Source organism: Myotis daubentonii, chromosome 5, assembly GCF_963259705.1.
Source record: "Myotis daubentonii chromosome 5, mMyoDau2.1, whole genome shotgun sequence".
NCBI classification, from domain to species: domain Eukaryota; kingdom Metazoa; phylum Chordata; class Mammalia; order Chiroptera; family Vespertilionidae; genus Myotis; species Myotis daubentonii.
Genome location: NC_081844.1, coordinates 108,025,783 through 108,045,166, shown reverse-complemented (window position 1 = coordinate 108,045,166; position 19,384 = coordinate 108,025,783). Strand labels below are relative to the sequence as shown.

The following is a 19,384-nucleotide window of genomic DNA, read 5'->3' as shown; positions in this document are numbered from 1 at the left end:
ACGATTTAGAGATGCGGTTCTTCATTCGAGAAACGCTGAGAGCCTACCGTATGCCAGGCGCTGGGCAACGGGCCTTGAACACCCCCTCCAGAGAGAGGGGCTTGAGCTCAGGGTCCCTGCTCAGGGAATGACATTATTCCTCAGTTTACCCTCTCTGCGCCTGCTTAAAATGGTGCTTGTGCTCAAACCTGGCCCCCGGTGACGTCGCTGTCACGGAGGGCCGTGCAAGGATCAGACAACGGTGATGAGGAGTGACCAGACTGCTCCCTGGACATTCCTTGGCCTCAGCAGGCGCTCCCATCTGCCATAACCAAGCAGAGCGTGTCTTTCCTCCTAGAGGGTGGCCAGGCCTGGCTGGCCTTAAAGACTGCACACCAGCTGGGTCGTGGGTCCAGCTCGACTTTACTCTGGGCCTGGGCAAGGGATGGGGCCCAGAGGGAGGGGGTCATACAATTGAGGTCAAGCACGGCCTGCCAGGCGGGAGGAGCCAGCTTTGGGACACTGAGGAAAGAACATTGCAAACTGGAGAATTAGCTGCCAAGGTGCTAGGTGGGGTGCTGCGATGGTTCCAAGGATGCCTCGGGAGTCACGTGGCCAGGAGACGCGGTGTCCCAGGCAACAGCGGGAAGAGAAAACTGGACGTTAAGCCCCGCCTCCTGGTCATGAAAGGGGCGGGGGGATTTGTTGAGTGTTGTCCGCATGCGCTACTTCTCATTGCATTCTGGGAGTTGTAGTAAGAGCACTGTGTCGCTCCGGGGAGGACTACATTTCCCAAAAAGCCTGCCACGCCGTGCTCGCAGCGTCGGGAAGGAGTCCTCTACACCACGACACGAGGTTCTGGAAGCGAGAGGCGCCGAGTCTGAACTGCCTGAGCGGTGGTCGGCGTGATGCCCAAGGCCAAGGGGAAGACCCGGCGGCAGAAGTTCGGTTACAGTGTTAACCGGAAGCGTCTGAACCGGAGTGCTCGACGGAAGGCAGCCCCGCGGATCGAGTGGTGAGGGGCCCGGGTTCAGGAGGCCGCGGGCCTGGCGGGCACGGCCGGCGAGCTGACAGTTCCGCGCTCTCCCTCTTTTCCCGCAGCTCCCACATCCGACATGCCTGGGACCACACCAAGTCCGTGCGGCAGAACCTGGCCGAGATGGGCTTGGCTATGGACCCCAACAAGGCGGTGCCCCTCCGTAAGAGAAAGGTACTGGCTTGGCCCCCGCCCCGCCCGTCGCCTCCCTCGCGTCCTGCCCGGGGTTGCGACCCCACAGCCCTCGGCGCCTTCACTGACCGGCTGCGGGTCCCTTTCCTCCCTCCCCCCAGCACACACTGGGCCCGGGTTGGAGCTTCTCCACCTACTTTTTTTTCCTCTGAAATTAACTTGTGTCCCTTGGCATCTCTGGTATTTTCCCGAATTTATCTTTTCCTGCCCTTAATTCCCTTCCATTTCCCCCCAAGTCCTCCAGTTATCCTTGGTCTGAGGCGTCTCCTAGGACCAGTTTCTCCCGAGGAAGGATTTCCTGGGCCGCCCCTTTAAAAAACAGCACCTTTCCCACTCAGGAACCTCTGTCCCGCGTTATTTTATTTTTTACTTTGTCCCGCGTTATTTTAATTCATAGCACTTGGTGGTGTGTTGTATATTTATTTATCTCCTTCCCCCAACAAAATCCAGTAAGTAGTTAACCTAATAAAGGGATTTACTGATTGACTTGGCCCGTTGCCTTTGGGCAAGTTTCTTTGTACCCCTGGCTCCTGCGAGGGAACCGGCGCTGCTGTTTCTTGAACAGACGGGAGGCTGCAGCCCAGCGCTGTCAGGTGGCTCCCCTCATTGTGGGGTTTCATGGATTGTCTTCCAACAAAGTGGCAGGCAAGGCTTACTGTGCCCACTTCACTTCACAGGCGCAGGAAGGTGAATGGCTTGCGGAGTCTCTCGAGAACCAGGAAACCTCCAGGGCATTGGTTCTCCTTGTCACCTGTTCCTGCCTGACCTTGTGCAGGGATTCTGGGGGGTCATGCCGTGGCGCTGGGATGGGCAAGCGCCTCTAGAAGTTTCTCTTCACCCAGGATCCTTCCTTCACCTGCTGGTCTCACTGTTTGTTCTCCGCAGGTCCAGGCCATGGAGGTGGACGTGGACGAGAGACGGCAGCTCATACGGAAGCCCTATGTGCTGAATGGTGGGTGCTGGCCACATTGCTCGGGTCACCATCCAGCAGAGTCAGGGCCGGAAGGGCAGGGAGAGAAGCCAGGACCAGAGGGAAGAAAAGCTGTTCCAGGGCTCACTGTTAGGGCCGTCTACCCGGCTGGGACCTGCAGTCTCCTGGCTAAACTCAAGTGTGTGAAGTGAGGTCAGAACTGTCCGGGGAGGATGAGCCAGGTGCCCGAGAGGTTAGAAAAGAAACCCATTAAGTCTCAGGCTCGTCTTTCAGCTTCTCCTGAATTTAAGGATGAACAGGTTTTTAGAGATTTCACCCTCTTAATCTTCCCAATGACCAATCAGTTTCATGTTCCTAAAGGCCACAGAAACTGAATATTAAAATAGAAAATAAATTCTGCAGGGAAGGCAGAATACTCTGGAATTCTCTACCTACCCTTCCTATTACTTGTCTGAGATTTTTTGGTTTTTTTGTTAATCCTCACTCGAGGATATTTTTTCCATGGAGAGCGGGAGGGAGGGCGAGAGAGGAGGAGAGAGAGGGAAACATCAGTGTGAGGGAGACACATTGACTGGTTGCCTCCTGCACACACACCGACGGGGGCCAGGAGTGAACCCCGCAACCCTGGGACGTGCTCTTGACCAGGAATCGAACCTTCAACCACTGAGCCACACTGGCCAGGGCTTACCTGCCTGAGGCTTTTAATAGTTGTGACTGTAGGATTTGAATGGCCAGACATTTGATATAGAATTCCTTGAGGTCCTGTCTTTAGTTTTTCTCAGTGATTCTCATAAGTACTGCATTGGATTGCATATATAAAATCGTGTACTTATTACGGTAAAATTTTTTACTATAAGCAGTTTTAGCACTTAACTCTGGATAAGATCTGACCACCTGGTTTCAGTGAGTATTTTCCTTCCTTCATAGATGAGAAATAGGGAGTATTTGCCTAGCTAGTTTAAAAGCAAAGCCATTGCTGGCTCCACAGCTTGGCTTTTTTCTCTCCAGTGGAACAGAGGTGCCTGGGCCCAGCCTTAGACCCCAGTTCTCATTTGTTGGGACCTTTCCATTTCATGTGTTACTGTAACACTTCAAGGAAAGAGGGTCTGTTTAGAGCCTGTAGGGAGCCCCGTCCTGTGCAGGGAGCAACACCTCATTCCCTGTCTCTTGGCTTCTCACCCCAGACCTCGAGGCAGAAGCCAGCCTCCCGGAAAAGAAAGGAAATACGCTGTCTCGGGACCTCATAGACTACGTACGCTACATGGTGGAGAACCATGGGGAGGACTACAAGGTGAGTGGCTCAGGCCCGGCGGAGAGCACCACTTGGGCCCATTGGGAAGATACCGCAGACCATTTGTGGTCTGATCTGCTTGCTTAGGGCCTTTTCCTGCGTGGAAATAGGGCAGACAGACTGGCAGTGGATCCTACTGACAGTGCTAATGGCTGAGACAGACTGTGTGGCTGTCCCAGATATGTTGGTTTGCTTGCATGGGACTTACAAAGAACTTGAACTACTTGCTGTTTTAGTTATGGGAGGTTTTAAATAAAAGTCCATATTTTTAGCTTCTGTTAAACATGGAAAGATCGGGCTACACTGGCTTCCCCCCCCCCCTCCCATGCCAGTGAGATTAGTTGGCTGTGGATGGAGCATGAGCTGCTCAGCTGGCCCCTGCGGCATCTGCCTCCGTTTCCCCACATACACCATGGCTTTTGAGGTGAGGAAGCTGAACCTCTGGGACAGGAAGTGGTGGCCCACCTCCAGCAGAGCTAGGATGTGAACCTTTGCCTATCCATCCCTCACGTAGCCTTTCTCCCTTCTTAGGCTATGGCCCGGGATGAGAAGAATTATTATCAAGATACCCCGAAACAGATTCGGAATAAGATCAACGTCTATAAGCGCTTTTACCCAGCGGAGTGGGAAGCCTTCACTCATTCTTTGCAGAAGAATGCGATGGAGGTTGCATGACTGGTTTACGCCTGCCCCAGGCTGAAGCCTCCTGGACCCGAGAAGCTGGAGCCAGGGTTTAAGGCAAGGAGGGGGTGTGGCTACAGAGGCTGGCCAAACCCCATTCCCGGGCCAGGCCGGCCTGGTTTGGCGCCATGAGTGTCTCCGCTCCAGCAGGACCACCGGCAGGCTGTGGGTGGGCGTTTTCTTGTCTGTCTGCAGCTGTGAGCCATAGGAAACCCTCCTGTTGCTGAGGTTTCTCCTACAAGCCCCTAAGACGTCTCTCCTTGCTGCTCTGGGGAAGAAGGTTTTTACATTATTTCACATGAAGCTGTGAGATGTGTGGTTTATCTTCATCTTACATGTAAGGAAACTGGGGCTTGATGGGCATTAGGGGTGGGCGGTCGAAGTCTTTCCAACTGCTGAGCCTCGGCTTTCACTTGCTTCTCCCCCTTGGCCTCTGAAGGCAGCCCCTGACCCACCTTCAGGCCACATAGACTCCAGCAGTGACTGGCCACAGGCACGGCCTTTAGGATCTAGTACAGTGGTTCTCAACCTTCTGGCCCTTTAAATACAGTTCTCATGTTGTGACCCAACCATAACATTATTTTCGTTGCCACTTCATAACTGTAATATTGCTACTGTTATGAATCGTCATGTAAATATCTGATATGCAGATTGGTCTTAGGCGACCCCTGTGAAAGGGTCGATGACCGCCAAAGGGGTCGCGACCCACAGGTTGAGAACCGCTGATCTAGTCTGTGACAGAGCTCGAGGGCCTTCGTTATTTGACCTCATAACTTTAGTCCTTCACAGCATCCCAAGTTCAGGCCTTAGACTAGCCTGGCCCCTGACCTTGTTTCTTTACAGTTCAGGTGCCAATTTTAGGAGGCCTTCCCTATTGTCATCCCCTACCCCCTGGGCTGGGTAAGTGTCCTGTAGTCCCCATGCCCAGACTTCCTGTTAGCAATCTTCCTGGCATAGCTGCCTTTTAATCTGCCTGACGTCCCCCAGTTCCCTACTAGAGTGCAGGGACCTTGCCTGTAAATGCTGGAGGAGTGGCCTCCATTCTGACCTTAGGCACAGAGGCTGACAGGTCTCCTTGCTCCCATTTCCACATCTGGCTGACATCCCAGAGCCAGGAGTGGGGGAAAGGTTTGGATACTTCCCAGAAGGTACTGAGACCAATGCTGATGCTCCTTACCACCCACCCGTTGTAGGCTGTGGAGCCCAGGGACTGGGACTTGTTGACAAACTATCACAGCAAGTGTTCTGGAACCACCCTCTACAGCTGTCCCTCCCTGAGACCGTAAGCACCCAACAGTCCTCAAAACCAGAATTCCAATGAAACCACACCGTTTTTGGCATTTATTGTGTAGTACCTCAGACACCACCAGCACTAGCTCTTCTGCTGTCCGCCCTTGGTGACCTGTGGGCCTGGGTGCAAGGCACAGGACAGCAAGGCCCTTTACTTCCCGATCTTTGAGGGCAAACCTCCCCTTGTCCCTTAGTGCCCCATCTCCTGGAGGCAGCAGATGAGAAGAAGTTGGAGGGTCTCTTTTCAGAGCTACTTTCTAAAGGACTCTGAGGACGTGTGAGCAGAGAGCAAGCATGAGGCTCAGTGCCCCTGCTCCGAGGTTGGGCAGCTGTGCGAGGACCACACCACAGGCGAGCTTCAGCAGCTGGTGCGAGATGTTGGCAGTTGCTACTAAACTACATAAGAACAAAGTTTTTCAAAGGCAAATGGAAAGGTTTCATGGAGAACCTGACGCTTCCTTCGGGCAGACAGGCCAGAGTTAGGTTTTCATCAGCACTTCCGCGGAGGGTTGGGGCAGGGGAGCAGTGAGGACTGACTCCGCCCCCTCCCCAGTCTTACACGGTTCCACTGCATCAGCGCAAGCTTCCAACGGCAGTTGTGGGCACCAAGAGGTGCTAGAGGCTTCTTGGGACGGGCAGTCCATCCAAGGTGGTGGTCCCGGCAGCCTTAATAGCCCTCTTGCCCAGACCATCCATATGTGCCAGCTCAGGGCCAGGTTGGCCCGGACACCTCCTACCTGTTCCCATGTGTAGCCAGGTCAGGAGCGTAGAGCCAGGGCAGTGGTGGGAGCAGTGTCACCCAGACTAGGTCAGGAACCTCACTGAGATGAATAGCTCCGAGTAATGCCTGGTTTCCAAAAGCACTTACTTGGCTCCTGAATCAGTCACAAGGCCGGGCAGCTAGCTGTCCTGAAGAAAGGCTACTGTTCTGCTTTGCCCTATCAGGTCCTGGAAATCGGAGCACATGGGCCCGGTGGCACTGCCTCGAGTCTGGCCCAGCATCCCCAACAGGAGCACAGCTGTCAGCCACAGGCGTGCTCAGGCTGGCCCTTCAGCGCCCCTCTGCAGTGTCTTCTGATGCCACTGGGACCCATCGGTTCCGAGTGGTCTTTAAAGGTACCTCAACTACATGTAGTTGAACTCTATTCAAGTTCACCTCTCCCTACTAGGGCCTTTAACAATCGTACTACATAGGGACTGATACTCAACAGACCAAAGGCAGATCTCAGTGAGGAGAAAGGCTCCCTCACCAGCACTGGTGCCAAAGGTAACTTTCAAGCACTGGGACCCAGGTGGGTTCAGAGAACACAGAGTGAAAAGTTGTCAGGAAAGTTCCAAAGGCTACTCTACAATCCAAGCCGCTCCTTAATTGTTTAAAATAAAAACAGACACGTCCCTTCTTAATGCAGAAAGTTAATCCGAAGCCCTAGAGCAGAGCGAGCTACTCTTCAGTTCTGCCTCCCTCCTTCCCCTCTTCTCACACCAGCTGAAGAATTGAGCACAAAGTAAACAAATGAAAGGAAGGCACGGAACCTCTGTTCTCAATGAAAAAGCAAACAGAACTGATAAAAAAAAAATAGTCCATTTGTGGCCACTGGTTATTCAGTGACCCTGACAGACAAAAGGCTCCTCCTCTTGCCTGCATGAAAGAGAAGTGTCAATGCAGAGACAAAATGGTCCTAACTGGCTGGTCACTGGAAAGAGAATCATGAAATGCGCACGGGCGAGAACACCAGAAATTCCGTCCAGCTCTGCTGTGGCTGGGCACCCACGGGTCTGGGAGGCTGAGCGACATGCCCCAGGCTACCCCACTGGCTGGTCGCTACACCCCATCTCTTTACCTGGATTTACACGATTGAAATTTCCTTTAAAAGAGTCCTCTGCTATCTACACAGAAGGGATCTGACATACTGATGGAGGTACAGTTCATGTGGATCAGTGCGAACTCTCCTGGTATCATTTTACCAAAGGGCGGGGGAGCTACAGCTTGGCTCCTTGACCTGCATAACTTATCACTGTCATTAATGATTCCAGCCATTTTCCTCAAAGATCCAGATGTTCCATGACAGTCATCCAGGGTTTTGATAGCAGCACCTAGAAACAGAGGCTAAATCTTTGGCCTGTTCCTTTTATAAATCAATCATCACAATGCAGTTCTAGATGAAGGCCCAGCTCTGGTGGGCAGTCCTCAGTCTTCTCAGGATGGGACTCTGGTCTCCCCACTACGGAAACCTGGTGCCCGCATCATTCACACACAGCAGCAGCTTCTGTCTGCAGACGTGGTGGGAAATGCAGTGTTTCTGATGGGGGGTGAACACCACTTACTCTGCGGTCATGAGAGGCTGGGGCCGGGCCTCAGCTTGGGCAAGTGGGGAGGTTGCAGACCCTTGCTAGGATCTCCAGGTTTGTCCTCACACTTATCTCCGATGCTGGGAAATGCATCTCTCAGTTTGAAAAAAAAATCCCACAGAAATCACCTTCCTATTAAAATGATGGCCCCAGGGCCAGAGGGGAGGAGACTGGTCAAAGCCACAAGCCAGATGGGCAGAGCTGGGGCTGGAGGACCATGTGGAACGGAGAGCCAGGGCTCACTGTGTCTGTGAGGGGCATGAAACTGCCAGGAGGGAACAGCCTGACACTACTTTCCTCAACCACCAGTACCTGCAGGGAGGGGAGCATTGAGCCCACCCTCTGCCCACCCCACTTCAGCCCCACGGCCACCTCACCACCTCACCAGGAAGGATTCTGCATGGTTCTTGGCTCTGATGAGGGCAAGGAGAGAAGGGACGTGCTGCCACGCAGCTCCTGCCCCAGGCCCAGGCCCAGGCAGTGATGAAGAGCAGGAGCAGCAGAGCTGGGCTCCCAGGGCTGGTGGGTGAGCAGGTGGTGCCAGCCTAGGAGAGAAGCTGCAAGAGTAGTTTCCAGATGTGCACGGTGCCAGGGTCTTCAGATCCGGGTCCCACAGGGGCGATGCTGGCCCCCAAGAGGAAGACCTCCCGCTGGCTGTCGACAACCTGCAGACCCAGCTCCTGCTGCAGCTCCACCATGCTCATGGCCTCGCTCAGGTCCTGGTGAAACAGCCACAGTGTTTCCCAACACCCGGCCTCGTCCTCCAGGAAATAAACTTGAGCTACCTCAGGGAACCCTGGGGCCCAAGTTCCCCGAGTGACCTCTGGACCCCTTGGTCTAAACTTTTCCTCATCTCTGCCTTTCCTCTGTACTAATCTCATTATCATCAACCACTGTGGTTAGAAGTAGCACTTCCTATACATCAGACATTGTGATGAGTACCAAGTCTTAATTCTCACAGTTTAAACCAACTGATGAGGAAATTGGCTCAGAGAAGGTGAAGTCATTGTCAAGGAAACAACTGGCAGAGCCAGATTTCAAACTCAGGCTGGTGTGCTGCCCAAGCTTGGGACCTTACAGGAATCCCAGCTGTGTCCTCAACACAGGAGTGGAGAGGCCTTACAGTGGGCTCACTTCCAGACAAGTCAGGGGCCACTGCAGAACGTGGCTGCTGAGGGTACATTGTCATTTCAAGCCTGGCTTAAGATTAAAATGATTTTTCTTGGAGCAATTCATAGAATGCTGGGACCTTCAGTGTTGTCTCCTGTAGGTTCAAAATTGCTATAAATTACAGTTTATATGTAGGATGATGATGTAATTCATCGTCCAAACTGGGGTGTTTCTGAGACTCAAAGTGGGTACTACCAATAATTATACTAGAATAACAGGCATAAATGGGTATTGTCCCAGGCAGACGAAGTTGTATAGTCACCTGTTTATATATGTCACGTATTTCCCAATAGGCAGGGGGAATCTGAGGTCAAAGACGCAAGCTTCTCTCCAAACAGGTTGGAAACACGTCCCATGACACGCAGGGACATGGGCACAGGCCATAGGAGATATTTCAGGACTCCATACTGTGGCCGTTTCACCTGCTGCTGAGAATGGCACTTTAGGTCGAGGGCGGCTGGGCCCAAGGCACCACTCTGGCACCTGGGAGAGGTATGTGTAGTGGTTAACAGAGTCTCTGAGGACGATCCTGGCTTTGCCGCTTACCAACTAGAACTCGGGGCACTTGGGGACAACAGCAAGGCCTGTCGTGGGGCTTTGTGGGACTGATGTGAGGTCATGGTTGTCAGGTGCTTAGCGCTGTGCCTGGTGCACCGTGAGCGCGCACACAAGTGCTCGTTATTAGGCTTATTCGTCAATCTCCCCTCCCTTCCCAGCTTTAGCTCTCTGATCAGAGCCAGAAGTCGCAGGGACATAGCAGAGTGAAAAGGCGCAGGTTTTGGAGTTGATATCCCACTTTCACTGTTTTCAGTGTGAACAGCCTTGGGGAGATGACAGAATCTCTCTGAGCCTCAGATGCCCTGTTTGTAAAATGGGACTAGTATTTCATACCTTGGAGGGTCAGGAGAAGCATAATATGAAAATGTCAAAGCCACACCTGGCACCTAGTTTCTCATTTCTCCAGGATGACAAATGACAGGGAGGCAGCAGGGAAGGCAGACAGGACGGGGATATGGGGTGAGGAAGGAGCAGAGGCAGACGAGTGGGGGACAGGCTGTCCGCCAGGGCTCTAGTCATGGGCCTGGGCCTGAATCCCTCTCCAGTGCGCCCACCCAGCCCAGCCACTTGTGGATCAAGTCTGACCTGAGCCAGACTCCTGTGGCCCTCACCTGCTTGTTGGCCACCACCACGACAGGCAGGTCAGGGTCCTTGTCCAGCAGCCTGTGCAGCTCCTGCCGGGCCCAGGGCAGCCGCAGCCGGTCAGCCGAGTCCACCATGAACACCAGCACGTCCACCTCGTTCACAAACTCCTTCCAGTAGAAGCGCAGGTTCTGGCTGCCACCAACTGAGGAGAAGCCAGGGGCCAGCTCAGAGCCTCCCTAGGCCCGGCTCTCTACAGACAGCCCCATCCCCACCCTAATCCAGCTTCCCCAGGCTTCACCCACCAGGAACAAGGAAAAGACCACAGGTTCCAGAGCCAATCAGACCTGGGTTTAGTTCTGCCTGAGTGCTGGCTCTCCCTGGACAAGTTGCTACCTTCAAATATTAGTCTCCTCCTACTAAACTTACCTAACAGCAAAACACAAAGGTACATATACAATGCTCTGTTCTGAGGGCTGGTGTACAGTAGGTGCTCAATAAATAGCACTCTCCACTTCTTCCTCCTGGGCTGCCTTGCCTCCTGCCAATTCCTAGCTTCCTCCTGGGTCAGCAGCTGTGGTCAGAAGCCAGGACTCCCTACCCTGCTTGTGCACAGCCATTCTCCATTCAGTTTCTTTTGTTCAGTCTGGTCACCCCACTTTCTTCCCCCAGAAATGCCATATTCAGTCCTACCACGTGGCTGCCCACATACACCCCTGATGTGGGTTGCCTTCCTTTTCCTTCTGTACCTCTGCACAGTCCCCAGTGGTCACCCTGCAGCCTGGTGTTCCTGGTTATAATTCTGACCCTTGTGGATTCTAAGCTCTTTGAGAGTTAGAGCTGTTTACCTCTGGATCCCCCCAAAGCCCTCAGCACAATGCCTGGCACATAGCAGGCACTCAACAAGTATTTACTGAGTGCTTACTAGGTGCCAAGCACTGATCTGGGTGCTGGGGAAACAGAGGTGAGTGAGGCAGGCAGAGGCCCTGCTCTCATGGGGCTCCCTCCGCAATCAGGACAGACACAGCAACAACACCAACATTTCAGAAAGGAAGGAAATAAAACAGAAAAAGTGGAAGTGGCTGTGGGGGTGCCTTTGGATTGGGGGTCTAGGAGGTGGCATGTGGGCTGATGAGAAGGAACTAGCCATGGGAGAAGCAGAGAAAGTACTCCAGGCAGAGGGGAGAGCACACTGGGCAGAAGGTAGCCAGAGTGGCTGAGGGAGAGAGGGAAGCCACGACCAGCAGCCTGGCCAGGGCTGAACCACGGGGTCTGGAAGGCCAGAGTGGGGCTGTGGAGCCCCCTAAGGGCTTTGAGAGTGACTTGATCTGAAAGATACCACTGGCTGACCTGGGACAGACGTGAAAGCAGAAAGACCAGCAAGGAGGCTGTTGTACTGAGATGATTTGGGGTCGGACTAGGCAGGCAGTGGTGGAGGTGGGGAGAAGTGGACAGACCAGAATCCGGACAGACAGGGATAAAGCGGACAGGACTAAGCTAATTAAATGGATATGAGAGGTGGGGGAAGGGAAGCGTTATCAAAGACCCACAGAGGCTCATTCTCGGTGGGTTCCAGGCCTGGCATTGTAGGAGACCACCGCAAGGTGCATGTTCTGGGAGGCGAAAGCCCCAGGACTTCAGCGGGAGATCTGTGGTTGAGTCCAGGCTGAAGAACCCTATGGAGGTGCACTGTTACTGGCCAGACCCTTGGGGAACATGAAAACACAGAACCCCTCCTCCCAGGGCTGGAGGAGAGGGGCACCTTCTCTCCTGACAGGGTGGGCCTCAAGGGCAGAACCCCCCTTGACCTGTCTGTGTCCCTGGCACCAACGAGAGAGATGGGGACAGCTTGCTGAAAGGACCGAATTCCAGGTGAACATCAATGTTTGCTACAATCAGGGAGGAAAGATGTAGCCAGATCAGACCAACAGGCAAGTGCCTGAGATCAGAGGAACTGGGCCCAGTCAGGCCAACAGCCAGGCCCTCAGAGTCTGAGCCCCTACCTAGCACTCAACCTAAGCCACCCAGTCTTTATGGTCCGAGTCCTGTGGCTGACAGGAAGTCTACTGTCCCTCCATCCCGTCTGTGGCTGAACACAGGTGGCTAAGTATTGCTGCCCTCTCTGTCCTGCTCTCCCAAGATCCCAAAAAGCCTAATACCGCGGGCAGGGGGCAGCTCAGACCCTCTCTGATCACTCAACAAGCTCTCCCAGATACCTGCCTGGGGCTGGGCCTGGGGCCAGCGCTTGGTCAGACCCGTCTGTCTCAGAGGCTGGGATGTGGTAGACACAGCAGAAGGTGCGCCCAGAGGGAGAGCCCTAAGCCTAGCAAGGGCCTCAGAGAAGGCTTCCCAAGGACATCGTGTTTGATGTAGATCTTGAAGGATGAGTATTAGTTTATCAAGGGAAGGTGGCTTTCCAGACCGAGGGAACGGTGCTTGCAAAGGACTGAAGCAAGAAGGAAAACGTCAGTCCCCTTCAGAGCCAAGCAATGGAGCACGGTGCTCATCGAGAGTCACCGTTGCTGGGCCTGTTTCCCCATTCTTAATGAAGGTAATAACTGTTTCCAGTTGCATGGAGTTGCTGGGAGGATTTTATTAAGTACAGTCATGCACCATATGATATTTCGATCAATATCGAACCACATGTATGGCAATGGTCCCGTTAGATTAGAATGGAGCTGGAAAATCCCCATCACCTAGTGCTGTGGTCGGCAAACTACAGCTTGCAAGCCACATGCGGCTCTTTGGCCCCTTGAGTGTGGCTCTTCCACAAAATACCGACTTCTGCGCATGGGCCACGAAGTTTCAATCGCACTGTATGTGCATGCCCGCACATGGCCTTTTGTGGAAGAGCCACACTCAAGGGGCCAAAGAGCCGCATGTGGCTCGCGAGCCGCAATTTGCCGGCCACGGACCTAGTGACATCGTAGCAGAACACATGACAGTTGCCGACAGCATTCAGTACAGGAACAGGCTGTACAGGCTTGTACCTAAGAGCAACAGGCTACAGCACAGCCTGGATGTGTAGCAGACTGTACCGTGGTCCTGGTGTACAAGGGAACTCCATGATGCTCGCACAAGGGTAAGATCACCTAAGGAGGCATTTCCCAGGCAGCATCCCGCCCACGTGCCTGTCAATGACTGGCTTACAGAAAACTAGCTGTCAGTATCTGTGTTAGGCATGTGGCTTCGGCTGGAGTGAGGCACAGTCAGGAGGACCAAGCTGGAGCTGCCTGTTCATGAAGACCCCCCACGTCAGAAGACAGTTTTGTATCCTGTGCCCTGGACGGGGAAGAATTTCATACCGGGGCGCGACCTGCTTAGGTGTGCATTTTGGAGCCACCCCCGGGCAGAGAGCCCAGGCTTGGGTCCCCTCAGGTGATGGGGAGCCAGTGTGTGTGTGCGGGGGGGGGGGGGGGGGGGGGGGAGTCTGCTCACTCTCTAGCAGGTCCACCTCGAAGTCCCTGGTGGGCAGCCGCACGGAGTTGAAGCCCCAGGTGGGGATGTGGCCTTCCAGCGGCGACTTCCCGGACAGCACGCGCAGGAACGTGCTCTTGCCGGAGCCATCCAGCCCCAGCACCAGCACCTCGCGCTGCTCCAGCTCCTCCAGCGCCGGCTCGTCGTCCTCCTCGTCTTCGGGCTGCGGGGCACAGGTCGGGCTGCAGTCTCGCCCTCCAGCCTGGCCCGTCCCGGGGGCAGACCGGAGGCACCACGGCGCGCATCCCGCCCTCCCCCCGTCAAGGGCAGGCAAGCACAGCCTGGTGCCACGGGACGAGCGTGCCCCTTGGAATCCCGAATCCCCAGCCCCGTTCTGCAGGTCTCCCTGAGCGGCCTCGGCGAATTCCTTACGCCCCCTCCCGGGTCCAAGGGGCCACCGGCTCGCGGAGCCGGCCGAGGGCCTCCCGACAGCCCCGGGCCTCGCGCACTGCGCAGGCGCCGAGCCCCCACAGCGCCCGCGGGGAAGCCGCCCCCCCAAAGCCCCCCCATCCCTCGGATCCACAGGTCACGACGGCCCGGCTGCCCGCCCGGAGCCGGCGGCGGCGGCCCCAAGCCCTGGACCCAGGCGCTCCCGTCGCTCGCGCGGAGATGCCCGGCCCCGCACTCACGTCCCACTCGTCCCACTCGGGGAGGCGGGCGGGCTCCGCGCCCCACCAGCCCTCGCCGCGGTCCCAGCGCCGCTCCCGTCCGCGGCCGAAGTAGCTCTTCCAGAGAACGAAGAGCACCGAGCCCAGCACGGCCGCGGCGCCGCCCAGCGCCAGCACCAAGGGGCTCAGGGGGCGCGGCGCCATCGGGCCGGGCGCGGGGCGCGGGGCGCAGGCCGAACCAGCGGCCGCCGAAGATGGCCCCGCTGCGACTGCCGCGGCCGCGCCCACCCACCCACCCACCCGGCGCCACACTACAAGCCCCACAATGCACCTCCGCCGGCCCGACAGGCCGCGCGACCGGGGGCGGGGGTGGGGGCGCGGGCCGAGCGCGGGGACCGCCGCCCCCTCTGCCGGTGCGGAATGGAGCGAGGCGGTGCCGGGCGGAAGGGGACGGTGCCATCGGCCTCCACCCAGCTCTTCCTGGCGCCGAGGGCTTAGCTCCCGGCTGCCCCGGTCACCCCTGCAAACGGTGCCTCCCGGAAGGGAAAACCGAGGTCCAGGTCTCACCCCGGTACAGCGACCTGCGTCCTGAGCTTCCCTCACGACCTCAGGGAGACCCTGGCCGGTTTGGCTCAGTGGATAGATAGAGCGTCAGCCTGTGGACTAAAAGGTCCCAGGTTCGATTCTGGCCAAGGGCAGTGCCCAGGTTGCAGGCTCGACTTCCCCCAGTAGGGGGCGTGCAGGAGGCAGCCAATCAATGATTCTCTCCCCATTGATGTTTCTCTCTCCTTTCCTCTCTAAAATCAATAAAAAAATAAAAGAAAAAAAGACCTCAGGGAGCAATGGCTACAGTACCTCATCTAATTTGTGGTTGACTGGCTTTTTCAGGAGCACTAAGGTGCTCACTGGGAATTTATTTCAAAGGGAGAAAACTAACCCAAATTGTTTTCAAATGCCATCTTTTTTTGTTTTTAAATATTATTGATTTCAAAGAGAGAGGGAGAGAGAAATAGAAACATTAATGATGATAGGGAATCATCGATCCGCTGCCTCCTGCACTCCCCACTCTGGGGATGGAGACCGCAACCCGGGCCTGTGCCCTGACCAGGAATCAAGCTGTGACCTCCTGGTTCATAGGCCCACGCTCAACCACTGAGCCACCACCGGCCGGGCTCAAATGCCATCTTTATGGAAATGATATAATGTCATAAATGAAGTCGACATAATCTGTGTGCAGACATTCAATTAAATTTTGATTATGCAGATTTTAAAAAATATTAGAGCCAATTATTTTACTTTCAGTATTCAGAGATTTTTTTGTGGGTCCCCAAAAAGCCTGTAGACTTACATTCTGAGGTGCTGGGGGCTGGGACTTCAGCATATGAATATTGGTAGGACACAACTAAGCCCAACACAGGACTGTGTCCTCCGTCCCAGTGTACCCCAAGCACCCAGCATAGTGCCTGGCAAAAAGTAAGACACAGGAACACAATTTCTGTCTAACTAACTGCTCCAGACTAGCTGTGTGACATTGGCCTGATTGCTTCTGCTCTCTGCACCTTAGTTGCACCATCTGTAATATTAGGTTGGATGAGCTGGTTTCTTATTTTTTTTAACCTTTTCTAAAGATATGATTTTATTGATTTTAGAGAGGAAGGAAGGGAGAGAGAGAGAAATGTCAATGTGAGAGAGAAGCATCTATCAGCTGCCTCCCATATGCACCCCACTAGGGGGACAAACCCACAACCTGGGCATATGCCCTGACCAGGAACCAAACCGGCAATCTTTTGGTGCATGGGACGACATCAACCAACTGAGCCACACACTGGCCAGGCAAATTTTTAATTTTATTGGTTTTAGAGAGAGAGAGGACGTGAGGAAGATTTGTTGTTCCACTTATTTATGCATTCATCGGTTGGTTCTTCTATTTGCCCGGTCAGGGGGTCAAACCCAAAACTGCGTATCCGGTGCCGGCTCTAACCAACTGACCTATCTGGCCAGGGCAAGTTGGTTTGCAAGGACAGTCTGACAATTGAGTCTCTAGCCCAGCATCCTTAATCTCTACAATGAAATCTTTCTCCCCCCTCACCACTAGAGGGAGACGTGGCTTCCAGTTTTTTCTTCCTTTGGAAATGTACCTGTTGTCCCAGGGATTTTAAAAAGTGGAAGGGCTGCCCTGGCTGGTGTGGCTCAGTTGGTTGAGCTTTGTCCAGTACACCAAGTAGTTGCCAGGAAGGCAGCCCATGAGTGATGTTTCTCTCACTGATATTTCTAAAAAAAAAAAAAAAAAGTGGAGGCGCTGAGGCCAAGGACAGCCAGCAGCCAAACTCTCGGGTAGATTACTCAGTCTCGGGCTTGAATTTCAACTCTGGCTTCCTGGCTGAGATACCTTTGCCAAAGTCCCCCTGAAAGTATTAGTTTCTTCAGCTGCCAATTGGGCAATGGAGACGGACAATCCCTGAGCACTGCTAGGTGGATGCCTCATCTATGATGACAAAGGGGGCAGGCTTCCAGGTAGAGCTCCCAGTCTCGAGAAATGCAAATGCCCCCTCTTGCTACCCTCCTAGTAACCCAGTTCCTGTCTGCCGAGGGGTCTGGCAGCTCTGTCTAGGGAACAGGCCTTTCTGAAGGCTTGGCCTGGCCCGAGAGGGGAGAGGTCTCCAGGGAGGCAGGTGACCCCTCCCCCATGAAGTGGAAGGCAAGAGAGATCCTGGTCAATTCTAGTTTTCGAGGCTCCATGTTTACTAAAGTATGAAATGCCCAAGGAAGTACAAAAAGACAATTCAGGGTCAAAACTGATTTAGAAAATTAGTTTCCTCATAAGTGTATGTTGTAACTATACATAAAAAAGGCAACCATATTCCCTGGTCAGCCACACGCAGGGCTCCCTGACCAGTGTGTGGCCCCGGAAGAGAACCATGCAGCCAGACCGTATCGAACTTCCCAAAGATGCTGCTGCCCTTGGGGAAGGAAGGTGGCCGTGCACAGAACTGGAAGCAGCTTGGTTAGGGACAAAAACCAGAGTCAGGAGAAAAGCACAGAAGAGGGGAGGGCGGGACTGCTAGTGCCACCAGAGAGCCCTGCAGGAGCTGAGGACGATGTCCTGACTTTAGGCAGCTCAGAAGGTACCCTTCTTGGGTTTGTGGATTCAGTCATGACAGACTGAATCCTCCTTAACTACGCAACCAAGACGCTTATTGAACTCATTTAGCCCAGCTGGAGTGGCTCAGTGGTTGAGCGTCGACCTATGAACAAGGAGGTCGGGTTTGATTCCCAGTGGAGGCACCTTAGGCTGCAGGCTCGATCCTCAGTAGAGGGCGTGCAGGAGGCAGCCAATAAATGATTCTCTGTCATCATTGGTATTTCTCTCTCCCCCTCCCTTCCTCTCTGAAATCAATCAATCAATAAATAAATAAATAAATAAATAAATAAATAAATAAATAAAACTAGTTTACTTGCATGGAAAGCTTTGAAGGGAGTCCAGGCTTTAGATGAGTAAGGTCCCCAATTAAAAAAAAAAAATACAATACCCATTTAAAGGGGAGAGTCCCATAAGATTGTGTGATGGTTAAAAGTTTATAGTTCGTCTATTTCTTTGTGGAAAACAGCAATTTTCGCACATGGCTACTACCTGCCTCGATCATGCCATAGTTTCAGACGTCAGTACTGCAAAAGTCAGAGATAAAGTTAAGTCAGAGTCAGTAACTTCCAGGAAAGGCTTCAGTTGTCTTTTATTTGAGGATAAGAATGAAACAAGGTGATCCTGCCTTCTGGTTCACAGAAGGCTGCACAGTGCTGTTTCCTCGCTTCTGACTGGGGCGTGATGTGCACTCTGTTCTGCTGATGGAGGAGGGCAAGGTGTGAGCTTTGCTCCCGCGGAGGGTTAAAAGGATGGCATATACTATTTTAAAAGTTCCGAAGTAACACTTTGAACACACACACACCACATTGCAATGTAATTGTTGCTATTCACAAGCTACTTCTAAAACTTAGGAACGACTTTAATGTGTGATGCAGTCAGGTGAGGTGGGCTGGTGATGACACTCAAGTTTAAAGTTGTCTGGAGAAAGCCTCTCAGTCCTGCCAGTAGACCTGGCAAGTGTCAAATGCTGAAATCTTTTTATTTTTATTTTATTTAATTTTACTTTATTGTTGACAGTATTACAGATGTCCCCCATTCCACCACCCTTATGCTCTTCTCCTCCCAGCCCCTGCCCCACCCCAGGCCTTCCCCGCACTATTGTCTGTGATCACTGGTTATGCATACCTGAATATGAATGCTGAAATCTAAGTATGACACTCCCCAGCCAACCACAGCCCTCCGAGATGAGGCTTGATGGCAAGCTTGGAACGTGGGGTAGGAACATGTCGCTTTATCATGTCTGTAAGCCCTACAGAGAAAACAACTTTCTTCCTTCAAGTTGTGACCTTTGAGAGGGCACCTCTTCAGGCGTCACTTTCGTTAGTGTTTTAACAGGGAAATGACATTCGGACCACCTTGTCTAGGGGAGGCGGATGGGGTTTGCCCCCTTTTTTGGTTTTGCTACCAGTATGAACCCTGACTAACCCAGTTCTTGATGGAAGAGGGTCCCTGCTCATTGCTTCTCTTAGATTCGAATCTAAGACTTAGAAGAACAGCGGGATCTTGGGGGGCCTTTCCGATCGTGGACTACAACTCCCAGCATGCCCCGAGCGTCTTCCGGACCAAGTCTCGCGTGACTTGAGCGGCTCGGGAGGCTTTATCACGAAGGCGGCGGTCCAGCCGGCATTTTAGGCTCCCTGGTCGGTTCCCGAGGCTTTTGAGTCGCGATTGACACCACAACGCTCACGCCATGGCTTGGATCCCGACTGCGGCACCACCTCTAGAGAGACGCGGGTCCTCGGAGCCGGTTTAGTACCGGAGCACGGGCTGTAGGCAGCTCCGCGGCGGCCAAGCAGGTATGGAGGTGGGCCGGGCCGGGCCCTCCCGGGGGCTCCACCCTCCGCGCGGCCAGCGGGGAGCGCTCCCCTCCCCCTCCCCCAGGCTCTGGGGTCCCGAGCGGGCCTTCCCTCTGACGCTGTTCCGCGCGGGGCCTCGCCTCTGCTTCCTCCGACCGGACGTGCCCGGGAGCTCCCCCCGCCCCGCCCTCACCTCTGAAGCTCCCACTGCCCTGCCGCCGGCTGCCAGGCCCCGGCCCACCCTCCGTGGTCTCTCCCTGCTCGCTGGGTGGGAGAGGGGCTGCGTCGGACCCGGCCCTGCA

The 19,384-nt window shown here is 54.2% G+C and overlaps 2 protein-coding genes across 2 annotated transcripts; one reads left to right on the top strand and one right to left on the bottom strand.

Moving 5' to 3' along the window:
- Window positions 1-795: 795 nt before the first annotated feature.
- NOP16 (NOP16 nucleolar protein) lies at window positions 796-4,417 on the top strand. The gene is made up of 5 exons (XM_059699288.1): window positions 796-994; window positions 1,081-1,189; window positions 2,093-2,159; window positions 3,323-3,429; window positions 3,961-4,417. The coding sequence occupies exons 1-5, from the start codon at window positions 888-890 to the stop codon at window positions 4,102-4,104; spliced, it is 534 nt and encodes a 177-aa protein (XP_059555271.1). The 5' UTR covers window positions 796-887; the 3' UTR covers window positions 4,105-4,417.
- Window positions 4,418-5,422: 1,005 nt separating this feature from the next.
- Window positions 5,423-14,456, bottom strand: ARL10 (ADP ribosylation factor like GTPase 10). The gene is made up of 4 exons (XM_059699286.1): window positions 14,166-14,456; window positions 13,498-13,699; window positions 10,089-10,264; window positions 5,423-8,468 (listed from the first exon to the last, which is right to left on the bottom strand). The coding sequence occupies exons 1-4, from the start codon at window positions 14,346-14,348 to the stop codon at window positions 8,295-8,297; spliced, it is 735 nt and encodes a 244-aa protein (XP_059555269.1). The 5' UTR covers window positions 14,349-14,456; the 3' UTR covers window positions 5,423-8,294.
- Window positions 14,457-19,384: the final 4,928 nt, after the last annotated feature.

What these genes read in the sequence shown, in the direction of transcription:
- NOP16 (XM_059699288.1), top strand. Translation starts at nt 888, where the DNA reads ATGCCCAAGGCCAAGGGGAAGACCCGGCGGCAGAAGTTCGGTTACAGT. An exon ending in TGCCCCTCCGTAAGAGAAAG is followed by an intron (nt 1,190 to 2,092) that starts GTACTGGCTTGG and finishes TGTTCTCCGCAG; the next exon opens with GTCCAGGCCATGGAGGTGGA. An exon ending in GAAGCCCTATGTGCTGAATG is followed by an intron (nt 2,160 to 3,322) that starts GTGGGTGCTGGC and finishes TTCTCACCCCAG; the next exon opens with ACCTCGAGGCAGAAGCCAGC.
- ARL10 (XM_059699286.1), bottom strand. Translation starts at nt 14,348, where the DNA reads ATGGCGCCGCGCCCCCTGAGCCCCTTGGTGCTGGCGCTGGGCGGCGCC. An exon ending in CCGAGTGGGACGAGTGGGAC is followed by an intron (nt 13,700 to 14,165) that starts GTGAGTGCGGGG and finishes TGTGCCCCGCAG; the next exon opens with CCCGAAGACGAGGAGGACGA. An exon ending in TGGTGGTGGCCAACAAGCAG is followed by an intron (nt 8,469 to 10,088) that starts GTGAGGGCCACA and finishes CTGTTTCACCAG; the next exon opens with GACCTGAGCGAGGCCATGAG.